Below are 21,843 nucleotides of genomic sequence, written 5' to 3'. Positions count from 1 at the left end.
AGCCATGTGATTTAATACTAAGTCACAACAACTGTGTAATTTTCTATGTGGACATGACAATTAACAAGCTCTCTGTCCACATGAATGACCACTGCCAAACTGTGGACAAGAGACAGTTGGACTACCTAGTTGCTGAACATGCCACCAAGCATGATATGCTTCACTTTAATGATTGCTCCACAGCAAATGCCATGTAGATTTTTCCTACCAGCACCATCTTTTCTGAATTGTGCAGGTGGGAACTCTCCCTACAACATATCCTCTACTCTTGTAACCTCTTGGCCTAAACCATAACTAGTCTGTGTAGTTCATCTACCTATCTCCTTCCCCCTCCCCACTCCAGTACTGGACGCACTTCCTGTCCTGCCAATGATGCACCTACTTCTCTCATCTCCATTTCCCCCCCCCCCCTCCCCCCCACCGCCACCACCACAAAGCTTCCTGTTGCTACATTTACCATCCTTATCCTGTCCTGGCTACATCCCTGCACACTCCTCCAGGCAACATTAGCATCTTTCCCCACCTGTATCCTGCTATCCCTCCCCCTCCCTGCTTCATGCCTCCTCAATCCCATCACTCATCTCCAACTGCTGCTCTGTCAGACACAGTCACAGTTGTTCTCTAGCACCCTAAAACAGTAGCCTTGTTTTTGTGTTCTGCCTGTGTGAATGTATGTGTTTTCTACTACAGAATAATGTCTTTGCCCAAAATCTTAATATTTCAGCAGTCTTTTTCATTCTGTCTGTCCACGACTCAGCACCTCCTCCAGATAGTTGATAGTACAATCTAATATAATATTCCTTTCATTTCTTCCAGTGCACCTACACCAAAAGCTGTCACAAAGTATTTAGCACATCAAATTGATAATCAGGAATAGTGGGAGTACAAATCTCCCAACCATCCAGTCTAGATTTTACATGGTTTTCATAAAATGGTTAAGGTGCACACCATGATGGTTTCTTTGAAAAGGGGACAGATGATTCCATTCCCCATCCCTGCCCTATCCAAATTTGTGATCTGTGTCTACCTTGCTGTCAAGGAAATGCTTAACCTCAATCTTCCTTTTCTCATGACTCCATCTCAACTATCTACCAAACTAGACATATGAAAAAAAGTTTTGCATCACCTTGGTTCTGAGAGTTCGAGAACCTGTACAGAAAACTGGAACAGATATCAACATAAACATCATTTCTGCCCTTTTCATTGCTCATGAAAACCACACATTGCATGTTGTACCACCATACAGCGAGACACTCAGAGGTGGTGGTCCAGATTGCTGTACACACTAGTACCTCTAATACCCAGTAGAATGTCCTCTTGTATTTATGCATGCTGTATTCATTGTGGCATACTATCCACAAGTTCATCAAGGCACTTTCAGTCCAAATTGTCCCACTCCTCAACGGTGATTCGGTATAGTTTAGATGCCTCAGAGTGGTTGGTGGGTCACGTCCTCCATAAACAGCCCTTTTAAATCTATCCCAGGCATGTTTGATAGGGTTCATGTCTGGAGAACATGCTGGCCACTCTAGTCAAGCAATGTCGTTATCCTGGAGGAAGTCATTCACCAAGATGTGCATGATGGAGTCACGAATTGTTATCCATGAAGACAAATGCCTCGCCAATATGCTGCCGATATGGCATTCACATATCATACAGCTGTTATGGTGCCTTCCATGACCACCTGTTGTGTATTTCAGTCCCACATAAGGCCACCTCAAAACAGCATGGAACCTCCACCTTGCTGCATTCGCTGGACTGTGTGTCTAAGGCATTCAGCTGGACCGGGTTGCCACCAAACATCTCTACGTCAATTGTCTGGTTGAAGGCATATGTGACACTCGTCACTGAAGAGAACATGATGCCAATCCTGAGCGGTCCATTCGGCATGTTGTTGGGTTGGGCCCATCTGTACAGCACTGCATGGTGTCTTGGTTGCAAAGATGGACCTTGTCATGGATGTTGGGAATGAAGTTACACATCATGCAGCCTATTGCGCACTGTTTGAGTCATAACATGATGTCCTGAGGCTGCACGAAAAGCATTATTCAACATGCTGTCAGGGTTTCTCTGGGCCATAATCCAGAGGCATGTAATCAACAGTTCCTATCTCTCTATATCTCCTCCATGTCCAAACAACATCGCTTTGGTTCACTCCGAGACGCCAGGGCACTTCCTTTGTTGAGAGCCCTTCCTGGCTCAAAGTAACAATGAGGATGTGATTGAACCGTGGTATTGACTGTCTAGGCATGGTTGAATTACGGACAACACGAGCCATGTACCTCCTCCCCGGGGCAATGACTGGAACTGATCGGCTGTCAGACCCCCCCCAGTCTAATAGGCACTGCACATCCATGACTGCTTACATCGTTGGGCAGGTTTAGTGACATCTCTGAACAGTCAAAGGGACTGTGTCTGTGATACAATATCCACAACCAACATCTATCTTCAGGTGTTCTGGGGACCAGGCTGATGCAAAACTTCTTTTTTTTTCATATGTGTGTATAAGGGGCAATCAAAAAGTTGCCATTGGAAGGCCGTACAGTCCGGAACCGGTATGCCAATCAGGCATTGAACTGATCACACAAGTTTGGAAATACCTGTTTGGTAAAACACTGGGACCTGCTGTGTGAAGAAGTCCTTAACTGCCCACTGCACATCCTCATCTGCAGGAATTATCAATGCTTGAAGGCTTTTTTCAAGGAACCGAAGGCATGATAATTATATGGGGGGAGATTAGGACTACAGTGTCATCCACCTGAGTTGACGTAACTTCTGCATTACAACATCTGCAGTATAAGAACATGCATTATCATGAAGCAGCAGCACACTTGTTACGCACCATTCCACAATGGTAGTTTTCAACAGGGATGTTGCCTGTGCATATTCTTCATACTCTTATGGATTTCTACCAGTGCTTGTCCTTCAGCAACCAAGAGAAAATGACAGCACATTGGTACTGTTAGGATGAATTTGATAATAACATCACTATAGTTCATGCTTCCACAATTTCTGCACATGTGTTGCAAAGGCATGAATGCCACACTGATCCCTTGCTTACATATCGGTGGTTATATGCCCACATCGAAGTTGCACTACATTGCATATACGCTGCAGCAATGTTCTCAAATCAAAACTTTTTGATCGACCCTTATAAAACATTCCCCCCTATGAAATTGTACATTTGGTTTAAAGTTTATTATTGGAATAATGACTGAAGTTTTATGAATTCCTGAACTGTGTAAAATTTTTTATAATATTATTATGGTGTGTACATATTTTATGTTTCCACAATTTCTGTGACATATTAAATCTCAAATAGCTGCCACATGTTTTTTTACTGTTTGTTTTGTTCTAGTAGATTCTTTGTAACATTATTTGCCACCTGTGGTGTATCAGCAATAATGTATAAATGAAACAAATATAAAAAATATTATAATATAATGTTCATTCTCAACTTACTTTATGACTGATGATGCTAAACCCAGGGGTGGGGAATTGGTAGAATGATTTGAGGCAAATAAACACCATTAACATTGCAATCCGTGAAGGAAAAAACTTTCGAACTGTGTGGGAGGAGCATTTGCAATGCCTGGCAAAAAGAATTCACATCACATATTCTAAGAGCGAAGGAAGACAGGAAAATATTATGACCTTGGAATGAAGTGTGTTGCCCATATATGGACAAGTAGAAGGATAAGATTCCTAAAAACCTTCTCTCCTCATTACAAGTAAAGATTTTATTGGGAGTAATTTTTGCTAATTAATCTCTCATTTGGCCATCTCTACCACATTGCATAATGTTGATGCACTGTGAAAATTTTTCTGGGGAAATAAAACTATTTTAATGCTGATAGGTGAATTTAGCCATATTTTTGTTCAAGGTTGTACCAGAACTTTTGTAGTTCCTTTAGTGATAAGTTCTTTCCCAGTAAGTTATATATGGGGCATCTCTCCCAAGAGTCACCAAGTTCAGTTTCTCTGGTGTTTCAGCAGATATTTGGTATTTCAATTTTGCATTGCGTAGCTGGAGTCAGCCAAACGAAAGTGCTCATTGATGCCCAGTGTTGATGGAAAGCATCAGTTTGTTTCCAGTTATAAGCAGAATTGTTTTTAAAAGTGTCCCAGTTTATTGACAAGTATTAACAAGGACAGCAAAACTCAAAGAATAACCAGTATTCCAGCAGCAACAGCAATTCTCTGGCCTGCACTGACTGTTACTGCCCACCACGCAGCACTACAGAGTCACTGCTGGATTGCTGTTTATTTTTTGTGGTCTACTGTCTCTGATAAATACATATTGATAAAATAAATATCAGAGTAGACTAATTTGGGAGTGTACTATCAAATGGGTGTGTAAAATTCCAATTCATTTGTAGCTGGAAACAAACTGACACTTTCTGTTGACACTGGGCATACCATGAAAGATGTGATGATCAGTCATTGTTTGGGCTGACTCCAGATACACAATGCAAAAATGAAATTGAAAGTATCTGTAGAAACACCAACAACTAGTCTTAAAATTTTCATTAATGCCATGTACTCTGGCTAAGATGAACTGGTGTTCAATCAGTGATCACAATTACAGAAAGAGTTCTCTCTTTCCCTGTAGGTTCATTCAGCCATGTGCTATTCATCAGCAGTGTGGAACTTACCAGAACAGATATTTGCTATTTGAAAACATCTTCATGCCAATTAAAGATTTTGTTGTTGCAAATATAATCATAACTACTACTCAGTTTTCAGTTCATTTTGTATAAAAATAACACATTTTCTAGCTTTCCCTGAAGAACTTATACTTGACCATTCCATCATTTTTTACATCATAATATCAGTGCTAAAGTCCTTTTTTCCAAAATTTTGCCCTTCAGGACATGAGGGGTATTAGAACATTGTATACTCAGACGACTATACCACAAGTACTGGTGACAGATGAATTTTTTGTACTGAATAGGAATCCACACACACCATCTGCAGGCAAGACATGACTTCATCTAATCATAACTGCTGCAAGGTTACATGTTGCAGTAGGCTTCTTGCAATCCTTAACTGCAGTTTATTATCCTTTTTTTATTATTCAGGAATTTTGTCACTGATATATAATCACAGTAGGCATCAGAGAAGCAACAGCATTGTCAGACTGGCACATTGAGCCACAGTGTGTCATCAAGAAGCTGTCACATCATCTACTTCAGTTCCTTGGATTCTCACACTCTCCTCTTTAGGAAAATACACATTTATGTCTGCAAGGTCAGAGTGTTTGCCATATGTCCTTCAGTTATTGCCATCAAATAATGCCTTGAACAGAGGATGGAGCAACAATAGGTCAGCTGACCAATCCACTCTAGAACAGAACTGCCAGGAGGTTTACTTTAGTTTTTTTTCTTTTGCCAAGTGTGGGGTCTTGCCCACTCATTGCTGATTTTGCCTAAGGGAAGCAGCACCCTCAGAATGATATACAACAATTCAAACAAATAACATTAGTGATTTTATTTCTAGAAAGCAAATCGACGATACTTAACTCTGATTACTGCAAATGTTGCTAGCGAGAGATGACGGAAACAGTAAAGTTCTTGCTATACGCAAAGGCCTAGCAAGCACTTTATACAGATCACAACAATCTGATAGCTTAGCACTAATGTCTGTTGCAGACTGGACCAATCTGAGCAGCCGAGGCTAGCAGGAGTAGCACTTATATTCACTTCTTCCAGGTGTCGCTCTTGGCGCGGCGTGGTCCAATCCACGCACCATTGGCTGATGTTTCCTCACTGCCTTCTCTGGTCTTGCATACTGTATCTTAGTTCCAGCACTTGTGATATGCCAGAACACCAAGAATAGCCCAAACCACATGTAAGGCAACTGGAGTAGGTAGAAATGTCTGCTTTGCTGAAAAACTTCACTTTCTCAGGTGCCTTCAGGACAGTATGGAAGGAAGAACTGAAGGAAGTTTGAATTCTGAAACAGTTTAGGGAAATTTGGATCAGGGTGGGTGGGTAGTAATTTTTACGCACATCCCTGTTCAGCAGGATCGGGTTGAGCTACAGTCGCAAGTGCAAGTCTGGAATGAATACCTTGCAGAAGCAGGCCTATGACACAACATAAAGAGAATGCAGTATCTCACCACAGACCTAAATTACCCACATACCATAAGAGGCAATGTTGTTGACATTCCAATAACAAGGACTCAAAAATTGCTGCTAATGGAAATCTCAGCAAACTGGCTAAAGGCAAAAGTATATCAGTCTGTAATGTTACATGCTACTGAGGATGCTTCATAAATAACAGCAGTGAAATGAGTATAGCAAAAAACAAACTGCCTTTCATTTAGTTGCATAGGTAGAAATCAGTAATATGTTCAGCTGCACTGTGTGGTGCTGAATACTGGCCTATGACAAAAAGAGTGGAACAACAACTTTCTGCCATAGAAACAAAGATGTTCAGGTGGAGATCTAGATTAATACTGCACAATCACATCACAAATGATAAAGATATGCCATAACAACAATAGTAGACAAGATGAGAGAAAGCTGTCTATGATGGTATGGGCATTTTCTTAAAGTGGCAAAGACTAATTTTGGTTTGAAAGTAAATGGTAAATGGCCAGTAGGATAATGTAGGCAGTGATGGCTTGATATCCTACACAAAGGTCTCAAGATCTCAGGCCTTCATCTGATCAGGCCCAATCAGGTAAAATAGTGACAGAGGGCCAAAACAGCAGACACTGCCTGCATGCAAGACAAACACCAAGGAAGAAGAAGGAGGGAAAAGAAAGAAGGAGAAGAAATGTTCATCATCTGAAGAAGACTTTTCCCATGTATCATGAACAAATGACAGTGTAATTACTGCTGGTTTATATGCTATTTCTCCTACATTGAAGAGGGGGAAAATCACACTGTAAATTTCCATTTCAAGTAACTGCTCTTTTTACTAATGACTGCAACAAAGATGAGTGTAGCCAGTCTGTTGCAGACATTACGTTCCCTCTATGCCACTTATTATACACACTTTCATGAGCTATGAATTCCCTGCATCAGTTTCATGATACTACCTTAATGCTTTCACTAGAATGTGCAGTTCATTTCACATTCCAGTTGCTAATAGATTATGAGCTAAGGTGAGAACTCTAAAAATGTAACTGAGTGAGTCTTAGCTGTGCTCATACTATTTTCATCATCAGTATGTTTAGAATCATTAGCTACAGGGATTACATTTTAAGGACTCTTCTGGCTAGCTCACAGCAGCTCACATGATGGGTACGTTGCTTATCTTCATCTGTTACAGCCAATACATGAAGAAGTATGGAGCTGCTCTGTATTTAAATGTTAAACTGCTATTAAGACACTATTCCAAATGCCATTACAAAAAAATTGAACACTTTGTAAGCTGATGAAACTGTTTATATTGTTTATATACTCAACATTTGAATAAACATTGAAGGAAAAGCAGTGAAATAATATTTTCTTAATTAGTATTGGCTGAGTCATATTTGCAGCTGTGTATATTTCAGTTTCCCAGAGGAACACTTCAGTTCATAAACATACTTTTCATGAATTATCCTAAAAATTCTTTGCTTTGATCCACATATTGTGCAATGTTTATGTCCATGTGGTTCCAGTCCACAGGATGAAATTGGCACGGTATTCTTCCATGAAATGTATTTTCATTTCAGGTTCAAAATGATAATTCCAGTTAGTACAGTGGATGAGAAATGATAATTCCTATACTTTTAACATTCAAGTAATTTCATATAACTTTACCCTTGAGGCTCACTAGCCAAGCACCCAGGAACCAGTCACATCAGAATTCCATGTATTCTGACTCACTGATTATGGTAATGATTCTTTGCCATAAGGTACAGTTGGAAGACTCCTGGCTACAATTCATGTAATTTTATGGTGGAATTTGCAGGAGTCAGTTTTGATGGTGACCCATGTGTTGTAGATATGATGGATTTCCAAAAAGCTGACTCAATGATAGCTATCATTTTACTTCATACCTCTGTGTGTGCTGTAATTAATCTAATCTTGTCCTCATGATTCCTGTGTAAGCAATAACTACGGGGTTGTAGTATCAACGTCTTGGACTTTGATCTCCACATCTTTGATGGCTCCATCTATATTTCTGTCCCCACTAACCAATAACAGTACCTGCATTTTGACAGCCTTCATCCTTTTCACACCAAAGAATCACTCCCACATAGTCTGGCCACCCAGGGATGGTGCATCTGCAGTGATGAGAATTCCCTGCCCAGTATGCTGGAGGTCTCACAAAGGCCTTCACAAGCAGGTGCTATCAACAAAACCTAGTCTGCAAGTAGTTTTTTTGCACCATACTCTCACACACCCCCAATCCCCCACCCCTCTCCCCCAAGAACCAGCTGCAAAGGAGTACTCCCTCATCACTCAGTATCAACCTAAACTGGAGCAACTGAATGACATCCTTTGCCAGGATGTCAGCTATCGATTATTGTGCCCAGAAAAGAGGGACATTCTACCCATGGTCCTTCCCACCCCTCATCAAATGGTATTACACCACACACCCAAACTAAACAGCATCCTGATCTATCCCTATACCATTCCCACTCTCAAACCCTTGCCCATATAGGTTATATAACTGTGTGAGACACAGATGTAAAACCTGCCTAATTCACCCAACCAGCACACCAGAGTCCAATCCTGTCACAATCTTCTTCTATCCCATCACAGGCAGGGCAACTTGTGAAAGCAGCCATGTCATATATCAGCTCTGCTGCAATTTTTGTACAGCATTTTATGCGGGCACATCCATCAATCAACTGCCCACACAAATAAATGGCCACTGCTAAATTGTGGGCAAGACTAGAGCTGACCACCAGAGGAGGAACTCACTACTGGGCAAAACATGCTCAATTTCAGTGGCTGTTCCACAACCCATCCATCAGGATCCCTTTTCTTAGCACCAGCTTATCTGAAATCTGTAGATGGTAGTTAACCCTATAACACATCATTTGTTCCCTTAATCCTCCTGTTCCCTGGCTTTAGTCTCATCTAATGTCCTGCACCCACACTTTCTTTCCAACAGCGAGAGAGAGAGAGAGGGGGGGGGGGGGGGTTGTGTGTGTGTGTCCAGTGTAAAAATAAAGGTCTTTTCCCTTCTAGGATTTACATTTGAGGTCAATTTCTCCCAGATAAATCAGAACAGAGGGCATAAGGGCAAATCAGGAAAGTAAAACAACATTTCATATCTGCAAATACAATGAGATAAATAGTAAATGAAAAATGTTGTAGGAATGATTCATTAATCAGGTGACTTATATTCCTTGTTACAAAACAAACACTTCAAGAATGGAAATTCATTGATTCCTTACTCCTCTTTTCATTTTAGGATTCTGTAGTCATATTTTTGTACAAAGGTGATCACAACAACTGTGTCCAACAATCAAGCTATAGCTACTTGTAATTATGCTTCAATAACTTGATTTTCAGTTCTTAGAGTTGTATGTAATGAGTTCACTTTCAGGGTCCTGCACTATCAGTTTGGTATAGTCTCATCCATTAAGTGGTCCTTTATCATAAGAGAGAGACAGAGAGAGAGAGAGAGAGAGATGAGAGAGAGAGAGACTGATATGAGGCATTAAATGAAGGCTGTTTCCTGCATTTCAGGAGTATACTTACTCACAATTGTTAATGGTGACAAATAAAAATCTGTTGGTGACCTATTCTGTACAAACATTCTATTTGGCTAAATTCCTTTCTATTTCAGATAAGTTGTCAACCTTTCTCATAGTAACATAGTATTAGTTCCATTAAGGGTCATTATAACTTCAAAAATTTGTATTTCTATGAGACACCACTGATGATGACCTTTTGTTTATTTCAGGTGAACATAATCATTCCATGTCTTGTTTTGGTTATCTCTGTGTACCTGATAATAGCTCCAATAATAGACAAACCACAAATTGAATACTTATATGCAGCTCTCTTCATAGTGGGCAGTCTTATTTTTTATGTGCCCTTTGTGATCAAGCGACATTGGTTCAAGAGGCTTGGTATGTATCATATGATTCATCTGATTTAAGTTAAACATAAATGAAATATTTTTTACTCATGTAGGCTTATGTTGTTTATATTTGTGTATCATTACAAAAGACTGTTTATTTCCTGGACTTGACAAATATGCATATATCTCAGACAAACAAAATTTGTGTCCAACAACAAGACTGACACTGAGCCATGCTATTCTCGGGATTGACACAAACAGCATTATATATGTACTCAGTACCAAATGGAAGAATGAGTGAAGCCTCACACAGTCAGTATTATTCATCTCTCTAGAGAAGAAATACAATAAAATTAAAGAACAATGTTGTCTTAAATGTAACACAGCTCACAGAGTATCATGCACACACTTTGCTTAGTGAGGCAATAAAACTGGGTATTTAAGGATGATGAACACTAGTTAAGAGATTATGTATGCCACATCTAGAAAATGGCAACAGCATGTAAATTTACAAACCAAACTAACAGATCAGTTAATGGAACCACTAATTGAAAATCTTTTGTCACAATGCTGCAGTTTGGAGCTGGGACACTTAAATGTCAATAACATTTAGGTAGGCAATCATATTATTGGAGAACTCCAAGAATTCAGTATCAAAATTTGATTTCCCTTCACTGGCAATGAAAAATCTTCCATTAAATCAAGGAAAGACTTGTGAAAAATAAATGAGGTGGTTCTAAAACATGCTTTGTTGCCATCAGAGGGCTACCGATAGTTCAAAAATATAATAAATCCTTTGGAAAGACTGAATTGTACAATAGCAACTAACAGTAACTTCAGAAACTGTTGTAACTTCTACTGTTCAGTATTCATACTAACAATATTCTTAATGACTGGAGTGATGTACATAATTGCTTAAAGATCAGGTATCTTAGATACATAGGGATTTCAGAAAGTTAGTTACACATGTCATCCCACACTAAGACCATTGTGCTGTAAGAGTGGCACACTGTCAGATGAGGGTACGTGTGATGAGTGTCCTGAACACACAGTTCCGCTGTATAACAATTGCATCACAGTGTGCAAGTGAAATCAGACATCTGTAAACATACTGCAAAGTTGAAGTATGTGGAGCAGTACAATTCTTGTGCGAAAAACATGTAAATCATACACAGATTGACCATGAAAGTCTGCTGGCATATAGACCAAAAGCAACATCATGTACAGCTGTAGTGAAATCATGCCAACAATTTGATCAAGGCCACATACACAAGGGTGATGCTGATACATTACACATTCCAGATCTAACACCATGTGCTTTCCATCTTCTCAGCACGCTGAAAGAACATCAGAAAGAAAGAGATTTTCCAATTATGAGGACATTCACAAAGAGGTTATCCAATGGCTCCACAACCAAGGAGCTAGTTTCTATCATTGAGGAATTGAATGATTGGTAGAATGTTCTGACTGTTGTTTAAAGAATGAGGTGACTATGTGGAAAAATAGTGCCATGTTTCTTTGTCACTTTGAAGTGTAGTTCAGCATTCAATATAAGTGACTTAGTCTTCCATGGTAATGTACACTTCTTATTGAACTGCACCCAAACTTTTGCAAATCCTTATACCTGATAGCCAAACATAGGAAAATGACCAATGGACTGCAGACACTCTCAGCGAACTGAATTCTCAATGAACGCAGATTGAAAATTTCCATAGGCTGGCCAAAACAAGCAGTATTCAACATTTAATATACTGAAACTTCCTGGCAGATTAAAACTGTGTGCCCGACTGAGACTCGAACTCGGGACCTTTGCCTTTCGCGGGCAAGTGCTCTACCATCTGAGCTACCGAAGCACGACTCACGCCCGGTACTCACAGCTTTACTTCTGCCAGTATCCGTCTCCTACCTTCCAAACTTTACAGAAGCTCTCCTGCGAAACTTGCAGAACTAGCACTCCTGAAAGAAAGGATATTGGGGAGACATGGCTTAGCCACAGCCGGGGGGGGGGGGGGGGGGGGGGATGTTTCCAGAATGAGATTTTCACTCTGCAGCGGAGTGTGCGCAGATATGAAACTTCCTGGCAGATTAAAACTGTGTGCCCGACCGAGACTCGAACTCGGGACCTTTGCCTTTCGCGGGCAAGTGCTCTACCATCTGAGCTACCGAAGCACGACTCACGCCCGGTACTCACAGCTTTACTTCTGCCAGTATCCGTCTCCTACCTTCCAAACTTTACAGAAGCTCTCCTGCGAAACTTGCACAACTAGCACTCCTGAAAGAAAGGATATTGTGGAGACATGGCTTCAGTAGCTCAGATGGTAGAGCACTTGCCCGCGAAAGGCAAAGGTCCCGAGTTCGAGTCTCGGTCGGGCACACAGTTTTAATCTGCCAGGAACTTTCATATCAGTGCACACTCTGCTGCAGAGTGAAAATCTCATTCTGGATTTAATATACTGTTACATGCCAAATATTATCAGACAAAAGCTTCAAACGTCTCCCACCATAGTAGTAGTGAAAGTAAAAAAAGATTAACAAACAACACTTTCAATATCAAACAATGGGTAGAATCTGCAAAAATAAAGATTAATGAAGCACTGTCACAAAAGGGAAGCAGAAGTGGGGAAAGGACCATCAGCTATGCTGGTGGGATGGAAGTCACGTTTAGTACTGGGGTGGGAGCAGCGGAGGAGATAGGAAGGTAGAGGACAAGGACTGGCACTAGATCTTCCCCTCCACCTGATTATCCCCTTCACTGCATCCCCTAGAGTTCTACACATGCCTTCTATTCTGCCAGTGCATCTGCATAGTCATTGCCCCTTCTCTGCTTCTCTCCTCTCCTCTCCTCTCCTTTCCTCTCTTCTCCCCTCCCCTCCCCCCTCATCCTCCCAGCACAACAACCCCAAGCTGCATTTAGCAGTGCTATCCTGTCCCTATCACATTCCTGCATGCTCCCGCAGGCAGTGACAGCACAGTGATAGCATTTTCCCCCACCCATACCCTGATATCTCTCCCCCTCTCTGCCCTATGCCTCTTTGGTACACCCACTACCCACCATAGCAAAGATCATGGCTCACTTCAGAACAGTTACAGTCTGATGAATGACATAGTCCAATGACTTAATATAGCTAGCATTCTTTTCCATTGTGTCTGTCAGTGGCTCAGTGTATCCTTTATATCCAATCTTTCCATTTCATATTGTTAAAAAGGAATAATCTATATTATGGTTTGCTTTGTTGACAGTTGCTTATTACTTTTTTTTCAAACAACACTTACATACTACTGGAAAAATCTACTTAGCAAATAAAATTTAATATGTTATTGAAGTTCATATCTTATGACTATTTTGTTGTTTAAAATTTTTTCACCAATGTTTACTTTATCTACATTCCAGGTTTCATTAATGTGTTCCTACAACTACTACTTGAAGTTGCTCCAACCCAATCCATGTACGAATAGCAGTATCACTGATGGATCTAAGAAGCTTATCAAATGCATGATACAGTAGCAGAATCTCATACTGTTACACAGTAGTCAAAATTCGGACAATGTTAGTTCTCCTTTGTATGATTCAGAAAAGATTAAGATAATAAATCATGAAAAGTCCAAGTATCCTCTGCTGAGCATAGAACAGTGTACTGAAAATCCTGCTATGTGTCAGCTATTATACAGAAATATTATAGGAGGAAATAACATTGTGTTGTATAAGCTAGAACAAGTTAAAGTATTTACAATGTTCTTAATTCATTGTTGGTGTTCCCCTTGCACTAAAAATAAAAAGAATTAATGAAAGTGGTTCAGTGTTACACTTTTAATGTATTTGGCATTAGTTTATCACTTTTAACAGCATTTTATTATGATCATAAAAATGACTAAATTTTTATTTTAAAAATGGACTTAATTTTTTTGTTGTACTTTTATTAGTCTTATTTTTTTGTCTGGTGCAACCTTCAGAGATGAAACTCAATTTGTAAAAGTTGACAAAACACATTCCAATTAACTCTCTGAGTTTTGTTTAATTTTTTTTTTAAATTAAGGACAGATGTTGCTGTACAAAAAACAAAATGTTACAGTTGCTCGTATTTGTGAATATTAAAAAAGAATGGTTGGAATGTAAGAGATAAAACTTTCACCTTTCTGAATTTCAGTGCTGAAAAGATCTGTAGGCTATTGCCTGACAGTTATATGATGACATTTGTTGTGAATTTAGCCTCAGTTTTACAATAATGAGATGTCTGTGCCGTATGGATTGTAGTATTTGGTCACAAAGTACTAATATAAGAAATATTTGTTTTAAACATTAAAATTTAAAACAATCTGTAAAATGAGTGGCATAAGAAACCATACCACTTACATTATGAAACAACGAATGTAACTGCCAGAGCAAGATGAAAAGCACATGAGCATTATGCATATCCAAATTGACAAAATTTGAAATACTTGAACATATTATTCAAACCTGGAGCACTAAAGGTATTATGTTAACTTCTCAGTGATATTCCAATGAGAAATATTTTTGTTACATGTCAGTTACATTTTGATAAATTTTATAATTGTATAAGTATATTTTACAGTTGAATAGTAAATATTTTAAGAATAACTATATTGTCCTCCAGGTAAATGGTCTGTTAAATAAATATTTGTTTCAAGATGCTGAAATTAAGCTGAATAATGTGCTGTAAAAAATTAGTTTATTACAGATTGAGGATAAATTGAAAGATGATTTAAAATATTTTCAATAGTTGCAAATTGCCTGAGAATTAAGTTGTTTATCAAGTTGGTATTCAAAAATTGACAGGTTCCTTGCCTTGTACACAGTTTTCAGGCAAATACACTTGTGCCAGATGATGTAACATGCATTTTGTGTACATTTTCATTCCCAAGATGAATGGTTGTCTGTTGAAAATGTAATGAACTTAAATGATGACTGAATATAAATTACATTTAGAAAAATAATCAGCTTCATGATTGAACTTTTTTACAACAATAATATTTTCAGTTTGAACTACTTTTCTATTCAGTGATGTAACAGATATTCATTGTGTTACCATAACTTTGTCTGATCATTCTTCACCAGCAATGATATTAACACAGGTATTATAATATTACTGAGTGAGTGAGTTTCTGCCTGTCTGTCTGTCTGTCTGTTTGTTTGATAGAGAGAAAAAAACTGAGCCAAACATCTTCACAAATGTTTTGGTCAATGCTACACTATTTTCTATTCACCAATTACAAACACAACACTGGGAAAATTAATCCTCAAGAATGTAGACTTACATTTCTTTTACATTAAAGGTAAGACATCTGAACACACAAACTGATGCCACACGCTGCAACAGGTGACATGAATATCAATTCAGTGAATTAACATAAAAATGAGAGTATCCACAAGAAAACTATGGAAGTTGATAGAATTTTCAACAAATCCATGGGTGATCAAACCTTGAAATGAGAAAAACAAATGTGCTCAAATATTTTAATGCCCCTGAAAGAAAAAGAGGTCATGTTAACTACATGAAGATTTTTCTTTTAATCTGTCTCTTGCAGAATAGTGTATGAAAAAAAAATAATTAAATAGTTGATCACATAGATACACAATGACATTGTAATGAACAGAATGAAACTTCCAGTTTATCGTTATTTTATAATGTTCAACAGGTATATTTAAAGGACCATATTTGAGCAAGATTTATATTGTACTAGTATCAAAATCCAAGCAAAAAAATTGTGTACACAGCTCTCTTTTTGAGACAGAAATGAGTGATGATACTATGCAGCAAATCAAAATAAAATTCAGATATGTTTAAGGTAGAAAAGTCTTTTGAAATAAAATGTTATTTGAGGCTGTCAATCAGCACCTGCGAAGCACCTTTTAAGAAAAGAAATAATCAGTCATCAACTGCACAAACTTTTATTTAATTAATTTCTTGCCTAGTTTCAGCAAATTAATTTGCGTCTTCAGAAGAGCATATACTTAAGGATTTTATGCTAAAACTTCTATAAATGGTGACAGCTTTTTTTACCTGACAAGTAGAAGGTTTAAAATTTTATTTGTGGCTGTCAATTGGCAGCTGTGAAGTACATGTTAAAAATAGAAATAATCAGTTGTCAGCTGCACAAATTTTCATTAAATTAACTTCTTGATTAGCTTTGGCAAATTAATTTGCCATCTTCAGAAACATTGATTTAAAACAAACAGCTTCTTTTATATTAATGATGCACTGAAAACAACCTTACAATTATTCAAAATATTTGTGTGAGGGCAGATCATTGTTCACCAAACAGAAGATATATCACATAGGATAAATTTTACTAACAACCTTTACTGCTTTGCTACAAAACTTCATGTGATGTTGCATTGAAAGTCGCTAGTTTTACTACCTGCAAACTTAATCCCAAATCTAAAGTGTTTGGAACAGTGGTTCTATTTTTAGAAGTATTCTGGGACTTTAAAAAAGAGGAAAAGAGGAGGGAGGGATGGGTGGAGGTAGTAAGATTGTGGGTGAGAACATGTTTGATGTAAGAGACTTGGTGAAATCGTTATAGGTACAGAAAGCTGGCTTAAGCCAGAGATAAATTCAGCCAAAATTTTTACAAAGACACAGACAGTGTTTAGAAAGGACAGATTGCATGCAACCGGTGGTGGCGTGTTTTTCGCTGTTAGTAGTAGTTTATCCTGTAGTGAAGTAGAAGTGGATAGTTCCTGTGAAATATTATGGGTGGAGGTTACACTCAACAACTCAACAATCGAGCTAGGTTAATAATTGTCTCCTTTTACCGACCTCCCGACTCAGCAGCATTAGTGGCAGAACAACTGAGAGAAAATTTGGAATACATTTCCCATCAATTTTCTCAGCATATTATAGTCTTAGGTGGAGATTTCAATTTACCATATATAGACTGGGACACTCAGATGTTTAGGACAGGTGGTAGGGACAGAGCATTGAGTGACATTATACTGAGTGCACTATCCGAAAATTACCTTGAGCAATTAAACAGAGAACCGACTCGTGGAGATAACATCTTGGACCTACTGATAACAAACAGACCCGAACTTTTTGACTCTGTAAGTGCAGAACAGGGAATCAGTGATCATAAGGCCATTGCAGCATCCCTGAATATGGAAGTTAATAGGAATATAAAAAAAGGGAGGAAGGTTTATCTGTTTAGCAAGAGTAATAGAAGGCAGATTTCAGACTACCTAACAGATCAAAATGAAAATTTCTGTTCCGACACTGACAATGTTGAGTGTTTATGGAAAAAGTTTAAGGCAATTGTAAAATGCATTTTAGACAGGTACGTGCCGAGTAAAACTGTGAAGGATGGGAAAAACCCACCGTGGTTCAATAACAAACTTAGGAAACTACTGCAAAAGCAAAGAGAGTTTCACTCCAAGTTTAAATGCATCCAAAACCTCTCAGACAAACAGAAGCTAAACGATGTCAAAGTTAGCATAAGGAGGGCTATGCCTGAAGCGTTCAGTGAATTCGAAAGTAAAATTCTATGTACCGACTTGACAGAAAATCCTAGGAAGTTCTGGTCTTACGTTAAATCAGTAAGTGGCTCGAAACAGCATATCCAGACACTCCGGGATGATGTTGGCATTGAAACAGAGGATGACACGCGTAAAGCTGAAATACTAAACACCTTTTTCCAAAGCTGTTTAACAGAGGAAGACCGCACTGCAGTTCCTTCTCTAAATCCTCGCACAAACGAAAAAATGGCTGACATTGAAATAAGTGTCCATGGAATAGAAAAGCAACTGGAATCACTCAACAGAGGAAAGTCCACTGGACCTGACGGGATACCAATTCGATTCTACACACAGTACGTGAAAGAACTTGCCCCCCTTCTAACAGCCGTGTATAGCAAGTCTCTAGAGGACCTGAAGGTTCCAAATGATTGGAAAAGAGCACAGGTAGTCCCAGTCTTCAAGAAGGGTCGTCGAGCAGATGCGCAAAACTATAGAGATATATCTCTGACGTCGATCTGTTGTAGAATTTTAGAACATGTTTTTTGCTCGAGTATCATGTCGTTTTTGGAAACCCAGAATCTACTCTGTAGGAATCAACATGGATTCCGGAAACAGTGATCGTGTGAGACACAACTCGCTTTATTTGTTCATGAGACCCAGAAAATATTAGATACAGGCTCCCAGGTAGATGCTATTTTCCTTGACTTCCGGAAGGCATTTGATACAGTTCCGCATTGTCGCCTGATAAACAAAGTAAGAGCCTACGGAATATCAGACCAGCTGTGTGGCTGGATTGAAGAGTTTTTAGCAAACAGAACACAGTATGTTGTTATCAATGGAGAGACATCTACAGACGTTAAAGTAACCTCTGACGTGCCACAGGGGAGTGTTATGGGACCATTACTTTTCACAATATATATAAATGACCTAGTAGATAGTGTCGGAAGTTTCCATGCAGCTTTTTGCGGATGATGCTGTAGTATACAGAGAAGTTGCAGCATTAGAAAATTGTAGCGAAATGCAGGAAGATCTGCAGCGGATAGGCACTTGCTGCAGGGAGTGGCAACTGACCCTTAACATAGACAAATCTAATGTACTGCGAATACATAGAAAGAAGGATCCTTTATCGTATGATTATATGATAGCGGAACAAACACTGGTAGCAGTTACTTCTGGGAGTATGCGTGTGGAATGATTTGAAGTGGAATGATCATATAAAATTAATTGTTGGTAAGGCAGGTACCAGGTTGAGATTCATTGGGAGAGTCCTTAGAAAATGTAGTCCATCAACAAAGGAGGTGGCTTACAAAACACTCGTTCGACCTATACTTGAGTATTGCTCATCAGTGTGGGATCCGTACCAGGTCGGGTTGACGGAGAAGATAGAGAAAATCCAAAGAAGAGTGGCATGTTTCATCACAGGGTTATTTGGTAACCGTGATAGCGTTACGGAGATGTTTAGCAAACTCAAGTGGCAGACTCTGCAAGAGAGGCACTCTGCATCGCGGTGTAGCTTGCTCGCCAGGTTTCTAGAGGGTGCGTTTCTGGATGAGGTATCGAATATATTGCTTCCCCCTACTTATACCTCCCAAGGAGATCACGAATGTAAAATTAGAGAGATTTGAGCGTGCACGGAGGCTTTCAGACAGTCGTTCTTCCCGCGAACCCCATGTGACTGGAACAGAAAAGGGAGGTAATGACAGTGGCACGTAAAGTGCCCTCTGCCACACACCGTTGGGTGGCTTGTGGAGTATAGATGTAGATGTAGATGTAGATGTAGATGTAGATGTAGATGTAGATGTAGATGTAGATGTAGAAAGATAGAGAGAGATACACAAACCAAGCAAAGAAGTACTCAATACATAAAGTCAACAAAAATAACCCACAGAGAAGTCTGAGTAAAGTCTGGAATAGTAGAAGAAAGAAAACTCCCAGAAATCGAAAAAAACAATTATAATGAAAAATGAGTGTGATAACTTACTAAAATATACTACTAAAATATACATGAAGAGTACAAATAGGAAAATGAAAACAATTGTCTTCCTAATGTCCCTCACATAATCTGCTGCAAATATCAGAATAATTTTTTTTATAGTTATGGATATGGAAAGTCCATAACCATAAAAAAAATGTATTTATTTTGCTCTGCTGTGGAATTTTATAAAATGGCCACAGCCAGCTCCATGATACTCTAGCCCCCAGTTGTCATAGCTGTAAATATTTATTTGCCATGTGTTCCTTGCGCACAAACATTGTATTCATAGTGACACTGTCACGTGTTGTACTAGTACTATGGGTATCTGCCTTACTCTCAGTCTTTCTAAAATGCAGTTGATGACACCAACAGACAGTGAATGATCGGAAAACATTTGTTTGCCATGTTCTCCTTGCTGAACTTCCCCCATATCATGTACCAACCTGCATCACACTGCCTGTGTGCTACAGCTATGCAGTAGCCCTACTCAGGCATTACCAATCTGCTGGCTGTTCTTCATGTTATGCTGTCCCTTTTAACATATAATGTTCAACTGAATATCATACTAGACTAGTTTGGAAGTATTCTGTTGAATGGACACGTAAAACTCAACTTTACAAAACATTTGGTTTGTGGTGAAAATTTCCCTTTTATATTAGGTACCACATAAAACACACAAGAAGTCTGATTTTCTCTACAAATTCAAAACAGGAATGCAAATATCTGCCAAAACTCTAGAGAAAAAGACATTTGATGACACTTAGTAGGGACACACAATACTTTTATTGTAAATACTTCCTTATTTAGTTTGACAGAAACACCAGGAATGAAAGATTGTTAAACATATTCATTATCTATATCCTGTAAAAAATTGCAACTATTTCCCATAAAAAGTAATAAAAGTTTAAAAAAAGGAAGTGCTGTGGCTTGGAGCAGACTTAAAGCAAGAAAAAATTTTACAGGTATTTATTAGTCACTTTCTAACTTATGGGTGATAAAATAGGAAAATTCACTCTGCTCACTGTCTATCCCCTACTGTCCCTGATTATAATTTCTATTTTGTAAATGCTTTGACTTATTTTTGTTTATCTTCTTTTCAAGTGTATTGTTGATTTGTAGAGCTTTTAAATCTCAACTTTACCTATGAAATTATATAATTTCTCCATGGTTATTTGTATTGTCCCTCTTAACTCTGAGATACAACTGAAATTTCTCTTTGTGTTACACAGTTCCCTTTCTTTTTCTTCCTTGCCCTCCTTCTTTCTTTATGAAGAAAATTGTAAAACCTTTTTGTTTCCTTTTTAGGGCCACTATTTACTATATAATGCATAAATTACAATTGTTCCATCTCCCAGGTATTTATTAGTCACTTTCTAACTTATGGGTGATAAAATAGGAAAATTCACTCTGCTCACTGTCTGTCCCCTACTGTCCCTGATTATAATTTCTATTTTGTAAATGCTTTGACTTATTTTTTGTTTATCTTCTTTTCAAGTGTATTGTTGATTTGTAGAGCTTTTAAATCTCAACTTTACCTATGAAATTATATAATTTCTCCATGGTTATTTGTATTGTCCCTCTTAACTCTGAGATACAACTGAAATTTCTCTTTGTGTTACACAGTTCCCTTTCTTTTTCTTCCTTGCCCTTCTTCTTTCTGTATGAAGAAAATTGTAAAACTTTTTTGTTTCCTTTTTAGGGCCACTATTTACTATATAATGCATAAATTACAATCGCTCCATCTCCCAGGTATTTATTAGTCACTTTCTAACTTATGGGTGATAAAATAGGAAAATTCACTCTGCTCACTGTCTGTCCCCTACTGTCTCTGATTATAATTTCTATTTTGTAAATGCTTTGACTTATTTTTTGTTTATCTTCTTTTCAAGTGTATTGTTGATTTGTAGAGCTTTTAAATCTCAACTTTACCTATGAAATTATATAATTTCTCCATGGTTATTTGTATTGTCCCTCTTAACTCTGAGATACAACTGAAATTTCTCTTTGTGTTACACAGTTCCCTTTCTTTTTCTTCCTTGCCCTTCTTCTTTCTGTATGAAGAAAATTGTAAAACTTTTTTGTTTCCTTTTTAGGGCCACTATTTACTATATAATGCATAAATTACAATCGTTCCATCTCCCAGGTATTTATTAGTCACTTTCTAACTTATGGGTGATAAAATAGGAAAATTCACTCTGCTCACTGTCTGTCCCCTACTGTCTCTGATTATAATTTCTATTTTGTAAATGCTTTGACTTATTTTTTGTTTATCTTCTTTTCAAGTGTATTGTTGATTTGTAGAGCTTTTAAATCTCAACTTTACCTATGAAATTATATAATTTCTCCATGGTTATTTGTATTGTCCCTCTTAACTCTGAGATACAACTGAAATTTCTCTTTGTGTTACACAGTTCCCTTT

At 38.3% G+C, this 21,843-nt stretch overlaps 1 protein-coding gene across 4 annotated transcripts in view; it reads left to right on the top strand.

The window, feature by feature from the left end:
• The window catches only part of LOC126298679 (b(0,+)-type amino acid transporter 1), a 634,347-nt gene extending 619,524 nt beyond the window's left edge, over positions 1-14,823 (top strand). For all 4 annotated transcript variants that reach the window (XM_049990114.1, XM_049990113.1, XM_049990115.1 and 1 more), the window contains exons 11-12: positions 9,859-10,027; positions 13,370-14,823. In XM_049990114.1, coding sequence (XP_049846071.1) covers positions 9,859-10,027; positions 13,370-13,434 — 234 coding nt within the window. In that variant the 3' untranslated portion in view covers positions 13,435-14,823. The remainder of the gene's footprint in view (positions 1-9,858; positions 10,028-13,369) is intronic.
• The last annotated feature ends 7,020 nt before the right edge of the window (positions 14,824-21,843 follow it).

Source organism: Schistocerca gregaria, chromosome X (assembly GCF_023897955.1).
Source record: "Schistocerca gregaria isolate iqSchGreg1 chromosome X, iqSchGreg1.2, whole genome shotgun sequence".
Taxonomy (NCBI): Eukaryota; Metazoa; Arthropoda; class Insecta; order Orthoptera; family Acrididae; genus Schistocerca; species Schistocerca gregaria.
This window is presented reverse-complemented; position numbering and strand designations above follow the sequence as displayed.